Raw genomic sequence first — 13,736 nt, 5'->3', positions numbered from 1 at the left:
CCTTTTAAACTTATAGTTGAGCCCCCGAACATTCCAACTAACCACCTTCAGGGTCCCCATCACAAAAAACAACAATATATCAGAACAGGAATGACCAAAGGAGGGCCAGGACAAGGAAAGGCAGAGATCCGGGACCACACACAACCAACAAAGAGACAGGGCACAAACACAACACATGTAGACAAAGGCAATAAGGCTTAACCAAAATATTCCCAAGAAAACCCTGTCTGTCTAACACTAAGCGGGATATAGTAAACATCTATACCCTAACACAGTGCAGACCTAGATCCTAAATACAACTACTACGGGGCGTGAAAAGAACGCCAAGTGAATCTAAAAACTACTTATACCAAAACCCTCCCACCACCCCACCATACACTAAAACAGCCGGTACCTAAAAAAAAACACCCAGAGAGACCTTAGGAAGACTGGAACAGACTTGGGCATGACCAAAATTTTCGTTTTGTTTATTTTTTTGGGGGGCTAAAATTTTTTTTGGGTTCTGTTAAACCTTCGGCATACAGTAATTCGTTTTATTCTGTTTTCGGACGCATTCGTGTATATTTTTTCCCGCTCTATTCGGAAACTGTTCGGCTGTCGGATGCATTCGTTATTTCGGATCTATTCATTTTATATATATATAATTCCTTTCACTTTCGTTTTCGGACAATTTCGTTATTCGTTTTAATGCTTATTTCTAAAGCTTGTAAAAAATAGCAAGTGTTACCTTAGCTTGTTTTGCAGTTGTCTCTGTGCCAGAAGCCAAGTTTTCCTCAGGTAAACTGTCCATTTCTGCAAATCCAGTGACTCCACACTCCAGTAACACCAGGCAAACTCTCACAGGACTACCCCACAACTACGGTAATTAAACAGCCTCACTGTCTGTGATACAGTAGGGATCGATTGGAATAAGCTAATTGGCTAAAAGGTATCATGTAACAATGAACTCCGATTATGTGACCTCCCAAGGACCAATTGAAAAAAAATCAAATTATTTACTTTCGTTTTACGGTTAACGAATGCATTCGTTATTTTACGAATGCATTCGTTATTTTACGAAAGTATTCGTTAATTTGATGTTCGTATTATCGTGGTTATTCGGAAATGTTCCAAATATGTTTTCGTGCATTCGGATCAATCCGAACGCCTGAAAACTGTTAAATTTGTATAAATTAGCATTCGTGCTGAAACGAATTGCACATGTCTAGACTGGAACCTATGGAAACCTTAAGGGAAAAACTAGCTCCAAAACCACTATCTAACGGTAGTTTTGGAAGCAGTCTTAGGCAGGGTAGTCCCGGGCAGGTCAATCCAGAGGTCTGACGGGGGGGGCTGCATCCACCCAGTGAAGAGCGTCAGTTGGAGAATTAAAGACCTTAGTAGAGGCCCCATCCACCACTTTCAGGCGAGCAGGATACAGCATCGAGTAATGGTAGCACTTGAAACTCAGCTTCGCCCGGACCTCTGTGAACTGTACACGTTGCTTGCGTAGCTTCACAGAAAAATCAGGATAGAAAGACACTCTGCTTCTATCATAAATGATCTCACCCTTGATCCGCAATGCAGGGATAACAGCATCTCTGTCCTTAAAGGGGTACTCCAGTGGAAAACTTTTTTTTAGATCAACTGGTGCCAGAAAGTTAAACAGATTTGTAAATGACTTCTATTAAAAATCTTAATCCTTCCAGTACTTTTTAGGGTCTGTATACTACAGAGGAAATGTTTTTCTTTTTGGATTTCTCTTATGTCACGACCACGGTGCTCTCTGCTGACCTCTGCTGTCCATTTTTAGAACTGTCCAGAGAAGGAGAAACTTCCCATAGCAAACATATGCTGCTCTGGACCCCCAGGAGGAGGAGGCTGAGCCGCTCAACAGAGAAATAAGGAGAGAATGTGTCTGCTGGAAGAATCTCCTTTAGCCATGTTTCCAGGAGCAGCACAGGATCATTCCCTTCCATCTTCTCAGGGAGGCCCACAAGACGTATATTATTGTGCCTCAGGCGGTTCTCCATATCATCCATGCGGCTCAGCACCCCCATAACCTGATGCTGCAGTGGGTCAACCCGCTCCGGCAATGGGTGTAAAGTATCTTCCACTGTAGAGACCCTGCGCTCCACTTCTTCAGGGCGCTCATGGATCTTTTGGGTCTCATGTCGTAGGTTAACAAATTCTTGCCACAGTTCGTCCACTTTGGACACCATAATTGATTGGCAGGAGGTGAAGGCAGGCAGAAGTTCATTGAACTGCTGGTCCACAGTAGCAGCATCATAGACAGGCCTTTCAGGGGACTGTTGCTGCGGCAAAATAGGAGATCCCTCAAACAAGGACAACAGAGGATAAGGAGAATCACCCCTAGGACGGACCGGAGTCCTGGAAAACTGGCTCAGCGCCTTCGCCACCTGCACAGAGACTCTAGTAGCAAGCAGGGTCTGAGCACCAGGGTCCCGTTGGGAAGGGCCACGGGAACGGGAGGACCCATCATCAGAGGAGGCATCCTCATCAGAGGTCGGACGGGAGGCTTCAGCATTCAGGTTGGATTTCTTATTCCTATTACTACCACGGGGGCCACCCATGGCTGATAGGGCCACACGGAGAGCAGGTAGAAAGTCACTAGCCACACAGTCAAGTAAGCGCAGAGCACCACAGGGTGTCACAATGCAGCAATTGGTAGCATCCCAGAGAAGGGCAGTGGAGAAATCAGCAGCCACACAGGTCCCACTGCACTAGGAGCCACACCACAGCACGGAATCACAGCAGAGGCCACAGTCCACGGCGGGAGTATCCACAGGAACTAGGACTGGTACCACTGACCCCACCCACGAAGGCTGAAAATGGCACCCAGCCCCAGGAAGGGCAGAAGAAACAGGATCCTGGGAGAGCCAGCGGAGACTGCAAAACCCGCACACTCAGACCGTTCGCACACTCATACCGTCCAGAACCAGCAGGGAGCCGAACCACCTGTGCAGCCTCTTCACCGGAGCTCCGCAGCGCCAAGCCGACTGGAGCAAAATGCTGCAGGGGAAGGAAGTTGCCCGCACCATAGACAGCCGATGGGATTGGACCAAGGACAGCAGCTGAGGATCCGCAGCACAGGAGGGACCAGCAGGGTGAAATAGCGGGAGCTCTCACCACATGCATTCGCTCACGCCGGCATCCAGGCCACGCCTCATTTGATTTTATCATAAAATATACAGCACAACAACAACAAAAAAGTATCAGCTGGGGCTTCTTTGTGGGAGTGGGGTCATTTTTGCATAGTGCTTTTTATGCTAAATTCAAATAGTAAAAAAAAACAGACATGGTCGCACATCCATAACATGCACCTTAATCTAAGGCTTCTCAGCAACATTTATTAAACTAACAAGTCATTAGTGTACTTTATGATCATGAAGTGCAAGGCCGCTAGCCACCTCAGACACGGGGCCAAGGCAGCAACGGATGCCGCACAGCGCAGCACCAGAGTGAACACGTCACAAAGCTCACTTACCATGTGCTCCCAGTCAAAGACTGGGAGACTTCCATAAAGAATATGGCCCTATGCTGCTTTCTGCCAATTTATATAGGCTAGGGATGTTAGGGACCAGCTACTTACAGGTGGCCGTGACGTGGCTAGTGGGCTTGCACTTCATGATCATAAAGTACACTAATGACCTGTTAGTTTAATAAATGTTGCTGAGAAGCCTTAGATCATTGTGCATGTTGTAGATGTGCGACCATGTCCATTTTCTTTACTCTTTTTAAATTCATATTGGCCCTCATTTACTAAGAAAATCGGGTTGTAAGTCTATGTTGCTTTCTTACCCGACTGCTTTTTTCCCCTGGTATTTATTATTATGTCGCATCCTGTTTGTCGCACGTGGGTTTTGTTGGTTTTGGTTTCCAACTCCTCTGAGCTGTCGGGAAAAAATCCACAACAATACAACAAATTCGGGTTGGAAACCTTTATAAATACGTGGGAAAGCTCAGAAATGTCGGGTTACGCCCCTTTTTCGGGTTTGGGAGAATCCACATCGGGTCCGTCGGGAAAAAATGTCGCATCGTGTCGCAGACTGGCGCACGATGTCTGCGACATGGCGCAGACAAAGATGCGACAAAAAATCCGACAAAAAAGGGTCGGGTTTAGAATAGTAAATGAGGGCCATTGTGTTTTCTATGCCGCTCTTTTTTGTTTTTACTTGGTCAGCACTCTGCCCCTCCCCCTCAGCCCAGGCCTATATAAATTGGCAGGAATATAGGGCCATATTCTTGCTGGCAGTCTCCCAGTCTTTGACTGGGAGCACATGGTAAGTGAGTTTTGTGACCTGTTTACTCTGGTGCGGTGCTGTGCAGTGTCCCTTGCTGCCGCGGCACTGTGTCTGTGGGGAGGCGCGGTCCAGGGTCTGGTTCGGGTGGCATTGGGGCTGCTCTGCCAGTGGGCCGGTTCCCCCTGTGGGTACTCGTGTTGCGGCGGTGGTGGTCGCCGCTCAGGGCAGCATCATTTTATGCTAGGGACCTACTACTTACAGGTGACCGTGACATGGTTAGCAAGCTTGCACCTTATGATCATAAAGTACACTAACAACCTGTTAGTGGTTTAATAAATGTTAAATACTAAAAGGAGCGGTAACTCAAACCACAAAAGTAAGTTGAAATACTCTATTGTGCCAGATGAATACTAATGTATAGGGTTGCGTGCCCTATGCGACCTGGAAAGCAATCATATTTCTACCCACATTCTATTGCAATCTCTATTATGAGATATATATATATATATATATATATATATATACGCACATACACATACATACACACACATATTGCAATTTTATTCTTTCATAATTATATTATGGACCATTTCTAATACAATTTAATATATTTTAAATCTTTAGTTTCTGTTTATTTTATTTATTTATCTATCTCTATCATTTTATACTCAGTATCAAATACTGTTCCCATTGTCATCATGATACACATCTTTAAAGTAATACAATACAGGAATATAGGTGCACTACTGTGGTAGATGTATACAGTGACATTGGCTATCCCTCAACACTGATGTTAAAATTGAGACATTCGCCAGTATATCCTTATATGAAGGACATACCTGAGCCCGCACACCAACGCCAAGGTTTCTCAAATGGCAAGGGACCTAGCGCTAATCCTATCTGTGCTTGATAAGCAAAACAGGGGTCCGTGGGCAATTATGGCCGCATTAGGTCGACTAACAGAGTCCTCCCAGGTTTAGCGCTAGGTCCCGTGCCATTTGAGAAACCTTGGCGTTGGTGTGCGGGCTCTGGTGTGTCCTTTATATAAGGATATACTGGCGAATGTCTCAATTTTAACATCAGTGTTGAGGGATAGCCAATGTCACTGTATACATCTACCACAGTAGTGCACCTAAATTTCTGTATTGTATTACTCTAATTGCTACACATCCACACAGTCTATCTGGTGTAGGATTCTATTGTGGAACTTGTAGTCTGCTGTAGGCATCCTCCATTGTATGCATTTTAATGCTGGGGATCGCCCCTAGCAACAGACTACAAGGGCAGGATCTGCTCCCCCAGAATAAATGCACAACTGCATTTGGGGTTGAGCACCTCCAGCCATTTGGGACAACGTTTTTTGTTGTTACATCTTTAAAGTATAATATTTAAACATCCAATTCCATGACTGTTACAGGGTTTACCATTATCCCTGCATGATCCTAGTTCTAATCCAGAACAAGTTTTACCAAAAATCTAATTGTCCAATTAGATCCAAGCAGGACATATAGAAGACCTGTATTTTCACACAGTTGGTACACTGCTATTGAAAAAGAGATCCATCCAGCTAGCCACAATACCCACTATATACAGCAATCTACAGTAAGCTGCAGCACTTCACAGCCTCTTGGTGCGCATAGCGCTCGAACCGGACTACAAAACAAGACACACCGACCTTCCTGGTGCACACAGCGCATGAAGCATCACATCACTATGCCAGTAAGCAGACCTCTCCCCCCCATGGCTCACCGGCGCTGACGACTCGCCATCCCAGGAAGCGACCAGGCGTTCGGTTCGGAAGCCGCAGCGGGTAAGTAGCGAGAGCTCCGTGGGACCACGTCAGGATGGGTGAGCTACACTGTCCTGCAACCACCAATCTATGTACATTTTCACAGCAATTACTGTTTCAAACGGACAAATCTCTTTGAGCCACATGGATTGCATAATTCATGGACCTTACCCACTGGACTATAGAGTGTTTATATATTTGCACTCACAACGGCTGCCTAAAATTTAAATTGCATAATACGAACTGTTATACAAGTTATATAAGCTATCTATACAAGTTTTATTTTATGGTATTTTAACAACTTTTATCCACTATATATCTACTGGCACTTCTGCAAGGGCCCTGAAGGCAATTGCCATAGACATTATATATAAATAAAAATATCATTTTTAATGCATATTGTGTCCTACAATTTTTACATACCCAACTGTGAACATACAATTTATATACATGCTTTTATCCATGAGCATATAAAAGACCAGATTCGAGGAATGTGCTCTTCTCCTTTTTCTATGTTTGTTTAATAAATGTTGCTGAGAAGCCTTAGATCATTGTGCATGTTGTAGACGTAAATCCCCATAGCGAACCTCTCCTGCTCTAGACAGTTCCTGACATGGACAATGGTATCAGGAGAGAGCAGACAGAAAAGAAATTATTTATTTTTTCATTTTTTACTCCTCACCTTCTAAGAATCATAACCCTTTCAATTTTCCACCTACAGACCTATATGAGGGCTTGTTTTTTTTGCACTACCAATTTTACTTTGTAATGATATCAATCATTTCACAACAAAATCTACTGCGAAACAAAAAATATATATATTTGTGGGGCAAAATAGAAAAAAAACGCCATTTTGTAATTTTTGGTGGCTTCCGTTTCTATGCAGTGCACTGTTCATTAAACATGACATCTTATCTTTATTCTGTAGGTCCATACAATTAAAATGATAAATTATATAGGTTTGAGTTTGTTTTTCTTCTGATAAAAAATTATAACTTTTTGCATGAAAATTAGTAAGTTTAAAATTGTCCTGTTCTGAACCCTATAACTTTTTTTATTTTTCTGTATAAGGGGATGAGTGAAGGCTCATTTTTTTGCGCTGTGATCTGTAGTTTTTATCAGTGCCCTTTTTGTTTTGATCGGACTTTTTGATCGTTTTTCATACATTTTTTAGGGTATACATAGTGACCAAAAAGATGCAATTTTGAACTTTGGTATTTTTTTACTTATACACCATTGACCGTGCGGTTTAATTAACATTATATTTTTATAGTTCGGAAATTTACGCACATATGTTTATGTTTATTGTAACACTCATGTTTCAGAAGACAGGAACTCCGGTGGATGTGGATCTGCTAGACCTGTGTGGCAGATGACTCAGACCGTACCAGGGAGCAGAGTTAAATCTTAAAGCTCTGGCACGAGCTAGGGGACGGGGACATGACGTCGGAGCAGAGAGGCAGAGGCGGGGGCAGGAGAAGCAACAGGTGAGTGACGGACTGGGGCTTATATGGGGGCGCATTCCACGATATGAGACCCAGCCCCGCCGGCCGCAGGTAACGGGAGCATGCGCTCACGGCCAGCATGTGCGGCCGGAGTGCATAACGTAACATTTATTTTTGTTTACATTCTTTTTTTTTTATGGGAAAGGGGGGTGAATCACATTTTTATTAGTGAAGGGGTTAATTCACATGTATTAACTTTTTTTTTTTACATTATTTTTCAGTTCCCATAGGGGACTATTACATAGTATTGCATTAACCCCTTAACGACGCAGGACGTATATTTACGTCCTGCGCCGACTCCCGCGATATGAAGCGGGATCGCGCCACGATCCTGCATCATATCGCTTCGGTCCCGATGCTCATCAACGGCCGGGACCCGCGGCTAATACCACACATCGCCGATCGCGGCGATGTGCGGTATTAACCCTTTAGAAGCGGCGGTCAGAACTGACCGCCGCTTCTAAAGTGAAACTGAAAGTATCCCGGCTGCTCAGTCGGGCTGTTCGGGACCGCCGCGGTGAAATCGCGGCGTCCCGAACAGCTGATCCGACACCGGGAGGGCCCTTACCTGCCTCCTCGGTGTCCGATCGACGAATGACTGCTCCTTGCCTGAGATCCAGGCAGGAGCAGTCAAGCGCCGATAATGCTGATCACAGGCGTGTTAATACACGCCAGTGATCAGCATAGGAGATCAGTGTGTGCAGTGTTATAGGTCCCTATGGGACCTATAACACTGCAAAAAAAATGTAAAAAAAAAGTGTTAATAAAGGTCATTTAACCCCTTCCCTAATAAAAGTTTGAATCACCCCCCTTTTCCCATAAAAAAAATAAAACAGTGTAAAAAAATAAATAAATAAACATATGTGGTATCGCCGCGTGCGTAAATGTCCGAACTATAAAAATATATCATTAATTAAACCGCACGGTCAATGGCGTACGCGCAAAAAAATTCCAAAGTCCAAAAAAGCGTATTTTGGTCACTTTTTATACCATTAAAAAAAAATGAATAAAAAGTGATTAAAAAGTCCGATCAAAACAAAATCATACCGATAAAAACTTCAGATCACGGCGCAAAAAATGATTCTTCATACCGACCTGTACGTGGAAAAATAAAAAAGTTATAGGGGTCAGAAGATGACATTTTTAAACGTATACATTTTCCTTCATGTAGTTATGATTTTTTCCAGAAGTGCGACAAAATCAAACCTATATAAGTAGGGTATCATTTTAACCGTATGGACCTACAGAATAATGATAAGGTGTAATTTTTAGCGAAATATGCACTGCGTAGAAACGGAAGCCCCCAAAAGTTACAAAATGGCGTTTTTTTTCGATTTTGTCGCACAATGATTTTTTTTTCCGTTTCGCCGTGCATTTTTAGGTAAAATGACTAATGTCACTGCAAAGTAGGATTGGCGACGCAAAAAATAAGCCATAATATGGATTTTTTGGTGGAAAATTGAAAGGGTTATGATTTTTAAAAGGTAAGGAGGAAAAAACGAAAGTGCAAAAACGGAAAAACCCTGAGTCCTTAAGGGGTTAAGTATAGCATAGCATTGATCAGTGTTATTGGTGATTGATTACTCCATGCTGCTGAGGCTTCCTTGAGCATAGAGCCACCAATCAGATGGTGAGGAGGCAGTTAAGGACCCTCCCGACATCCTCTCAACTGATCGGAACACTCCTCTGCCGAGCTGCCGGGACAGTTTTTTTTTCTAGACGCTACAATCAATTTTGATTGCAGCATCTAAGGGGTTAATGCCGAACATCACCACGATTGGTGATGTCTGGCATTAGACACGGATCAGCCGTTATGACGCGCGCTCAGCTTCTGAGCCTGTAAGAAACATAGAATGTGTCGGCAGATAAGAACCATTTGGCCCATCTAGTCTGCCCAATAATCTGATTCCTATAAATAGTCCCTGGCCCTATCTTATATGAAGGATAGCCTTATGTTTATCCCATGCATGTTTAAACTCCTACACTGTATTTGCAGCTACAACTTCTGCAGGAAGGCTATTCCATTCATCCACTACTCTCTCAGTAAAGTAATACTTCCTGATATTACTTTTAAACCTTTGCCCCTCTAATTTAAAACAATGTCCTCTTGTGGTAGTTTTTCTTCTTTTAAATATGCTCTCCTTATCTGAACTCTCTCTATAGAGTATCTATATCCTTCTGGAGATACGGCCTCCAGTACTGCGCACAATATTCCAAGTGAGGTCTCACAAGTGTTCTGTACAGAGACATGAGCACTTCTCTCTTTCTACTGCTTATACCTCTCCCTATACATCCAAGCATTCTGCTAGCATTTCCTGCTGCTCTATTACATTGTCTTCCTACCTTTAAGTCTTCTGAAATAATTACTCCTAAATCCCTCTCTTCAGATACTGAGGTCAGGACTGTGTCAAATATTCTATAGTGCATTATCTTGCACTTATCCACATTAAATTTCAGTTGCCAGAGTTGGCGGATCCCTCCAGGAACATCAACCCTGTTACATATCTTTGTGTCATCAGCAAAAAGACACACCTTTCCATTGAGACCTTTTGCAATATCACTAATGAAGATATTAACCAAAATTGGTCCCAGTACAGATCCCTGAGGTACCCCACTGGTGACAAGACCTTGGTCTGAATATTCTCCATTGACTACAACCCTCTGTTGTCTGTCACTCAGCCACTGCCTAATCCACTCAACAATATGGGAGTCCAAGCTCAATGACTGTACTATCTTCTCTTTGGGACGGTGTCAAAAGCCTTACTAAAATCTAGATATGTGATGTCTACTGCCCCTCCCCCATCTATTATTTTAGTCACCCAGTCAAAAAAAATCATTAAGATTTGTTTGCCATGATCTCCCTGAAGTAAACCCATGTTGTTTTTCATCTTGCAAACCTAGGGATTTTTGATGATCCACAATCCTATCCTTTAGTAGGGTTTCCATTAATTTCCCAACTATTGATGTCAGACTTACTGGCCTATAGTTGCTTGATTCCTCCCTACTACCTTTCTTGTGAATGGGCACGACATTTGCTAATTTACAATCTTCCGGGGCGGCTCCTGTTACCAGTGATTGGTTAAATAAATCTGTTAACGGTTTTTCTAGCTCACCGCTAAGCTTTTAATAATTTTGGGTGTATGCCATCAGGCCCCTGTGACTTATTTGTCTTCACTTTAGACAGCAAACGTAGAACCTCTTTCTCTGTAAAGACAATGTAAGGAGTTACATACTTTTATATGGCTTCTTTCACACTACCGTTGTTTGCCGTTAAAGGGGTACTTCGCCCTAGACATATTATCCCCTATCCAAAGGATAGGGGATAAAATGTCTGATTGCGGGGATAAGATGTCTAGGATGGAGTACCCCTTTAACGGCAGTTATCATCAGGACAGGGCACGAAGGGCAAAACGGTTCCCAAAGGATGCCATTATCTATAATGGGGTCCGTCGGGCGCTGTTTTTTTTTATAGCAAGAGTAGCAGGAGAAAATGAAGGCACATGCAGTCATTTTTCTCCCGCTATTCTCCCCTCATTTCGTAACGGCCACTGCACTGCCGGGTCTCAACGGCAGTGTCATAGGAGCCTATTATTGCACTGTTAAAGATAAAAACAAGTCTGATTTAAATTGCCTTAGTCAGACCCCTATAATTTTTTCACTTTATAGAACATACAATAAACCAGCGATCTCTATAGAAGACTGTATACAGTTTGGGCAGACATCCACTGACCCCGACCTGGTTCCAGTCTGGCCTCTAGTTCTGTAGCCCCACCTCAAGATGACAGAACAGGAACCAGGGTGGGTGAGTAAGGCTCTTTTTACATGCAGCGATTGGTTAAAAAGGCATGTTAAAAATGTGAACAAACCCTTTTTCAATTTTTCAGTTTATGGGTGATTTCCATTAGGGGATGAAAAGGTTAATGAGGGCTGTGGGGGAGTGTTTTTTGTAATAAAAATAGTAAAAAAATAGTGCTGTGTTTTTCTTCAAATTATTTGAAGGCTAAGTAACTTAGAATTAGCCTTAAAAACAGCTAGCACTTACCCTCAATTATAATTCCACGACTCACCGCTACAGGGGTATCAACAGGCCTGGGGTGTGAAAAATGGTGCTCCAGGGCCTAGGCGGTAAGATCCTGGCAGTAAACTAGTGCTAGTTAACTCTTTCATTACTGGATCGGCACAGAGCGCCACCTAACAATGAGCTACAGTAAACCAGCAACCTATAGAGATCACTGCTTCACTGTATGTTCTCACTGGGCAGAAGCTATAAAACGTATACCTCCTGCCCAGCCTGAGCTGTACTTGAGGCTGTATAGCTACCGGCAGAGCTTATCCCTGTTAGTAGCACGGACTTCTGTCCGGCTCCTGTACTGAGGTTATACTTTACACCCTGCAGAGGCAAGTAGTGACGCTATAAACTGCCACAGGGTCAAAAAATAGCGTTTCCGCACAGGTGTAAAAACATTTTTTTTTTTTAAACTGTAAGATGCAAGGGCAGTTTTTATGACGTTTTTCCTGTTTTTTTTTTTCTGGTCAAGAATGGCCAAAAAATAAAAAATAAACTGCGTGAAAGACAAAATGCTGAATTTAAAACAAAGGTGGTTCGGAATTGAAATTTCATAGGAGTAGAAGTGTTACCCAAAACAGATATGTCAAAAGAGCAGATAGATCCTCTATAGACAAATACTGAAATGTAACTTACCTGGCTTACAGAACTCACAACAGTAAGTTCCTGAAAAGTATTCACCTCCTGGACACTCAATTTCTCTCTTCCTCAGCTTGTGTAACATGTAACTGGAATATGGAAACACCACACTACATTGTATTAGGATCTATAAAGATAAGAAGGCAGAGAAAAGCAGTCAATATTGTTTTATTATGTAAACATATAAAAGGTTAACAATTATTGATGTACACAGCATTACTATTCTCAAAAAAAAAAAAAAAAAAAGCGTACAAAAAAGATACCGTATATGGAATATTGTCTACAGAAAGACCACCTGATCCATCTAGTCCACCTTTATATTATTTCCCTTATTTTTATCGTAGGATAGATGTAATGTATGTTTATTCCCGGTAGGTTTACATTTACTTACTATGCATTTACTAACCACATCTACTGAATGTTTATCCAACTTATTATTTACTAATCTTTAACATATATAAAAGGTTTCAATCATGTCCCCCATTTCCTTTCTTACCTTTAGACTATGCAGATTTAGTTCTTTAAATAGACAAAGTTCCAGACAATCTCGTAGCCTGTAACATCATCCGACACACACGATCAGGAGTTGGAAAGCCGGAAGTCCATAGACTTGTATGGGATTCTGGCATTCAGAATCCTGAACGCTTTAGTCTCAGAGCAAGTCCCGGGCTACGAGATTTCTCAAGACGTTTAAACCTATCCTGCCGCGGCTCACTGTGACAGGTAAACTTTACCCCTTAAGGACACAGCCCATTTTTACCTTGAGGACACAGTCAATTTTAATTTTAGCATTTTTGTTTTTTTTCTCCTCACCTTTTAAAAGGGAAAACTTTTATTTCCATCCATTTTTTTTTTGCGCAACCAATTTTACTTTGTAATGACACATTTAATTTTACATAAAATGTACGGAACAATGAAAAATTGGTATTTGTGTGAGGGATTGTAAAAAAATACAACACAATTTAGCTTATTGTTGTGGGGGTGGGGGGTTACGCAGTGCACTCTATAATATAACTGACATATAATCTTTTTCAATTAAAGAAGTCTAACTTTTTAAACAAAATAACTATTCTTAAAATTAAAGGACAACTGTAGTGGTCAAAAATCCCTGCCCAAATGTTCCCCAAACAAAAGTTATACAATTCAGTCAATTAGTCCTATTTACCTATATGCAGCCGTTTCTGAGATATTAGAGTTGCCAGCATAGCCCAGTAGTCCTGCGTCCGTCCCCTATTCATTACATTGCAGCCGCCATCTTGGGGACGGAGATCTCTTCCTCCCAGCAGTGTTTGTGCTCCCCCTAGCCTCTGTCAGCTCCTCCCTGCTTATGCATATGCATGAGCGGGTGCTTTCTGAGGCAGCCATAGGCTCATCCTGAGAAACGCCCCTATCTGTAAGATTCAAGCAGGGGGAGAATGAGGACGTCCACAGCTCCTCCCCCCTCCCCTGCTCTGTCTACATAGGACCTCACTTATCACGGGGAGGATTCAAGT

General features: G+C 42.6%; 1 protein-coding gene across 7 annotated transcripts in view; it reads right to left on the bottom strand.

The window, feature by feature from the left end:
- FAS (Fas cell surface death receptor) overlaps window positions 1–13,736 on the bottom strand; it is a 79,519-nt gene that overhangs the window by 32,177 nt on the left and 33,606 nt on the right. For 5 of the 7 annotated variants that reach the window (XM_056530101.1, XM_056530100.1, XM_056530103.1 and 2 more), the window contains exon 2: window positions 12,241–12,370. In XM_056530101.1, coding sequence (XP_056386076.1) covers window positions 12,241–12,328 — 88 coding nt within the window. In that variant the 5' untranslated portion in view covers window positions 12,329–12,370. Of the gene's footprint in view, window positions 1–12,240; window positions 12,373–13,408; window positions 13,491–13,736 lie in introns of those variants that run through there. The other 2 variants (XM_056530104.1, XM_056530105.1) reach the window with 2 other exon arrangements.

Source organism: Hyla sarda, chromosome 7 (genome assembly GCF_029499605.1).
Source record: "Hyla sarda isolate aHylSar1 chromosome 7, aHylSar1.hap1, whole genome shotgun sequence".
Taxonomy (NCBI): Eukaryota; Metazoa; Chordata; class Amphibia; order Anura; family Hylidae; genus Hyla; species Hyla sarda.
The sequence above is the reverse complement of the archived record's forward strand: the minus strand, read 5'-3'. Positions and strand labels throughout refer to the sequence as shown.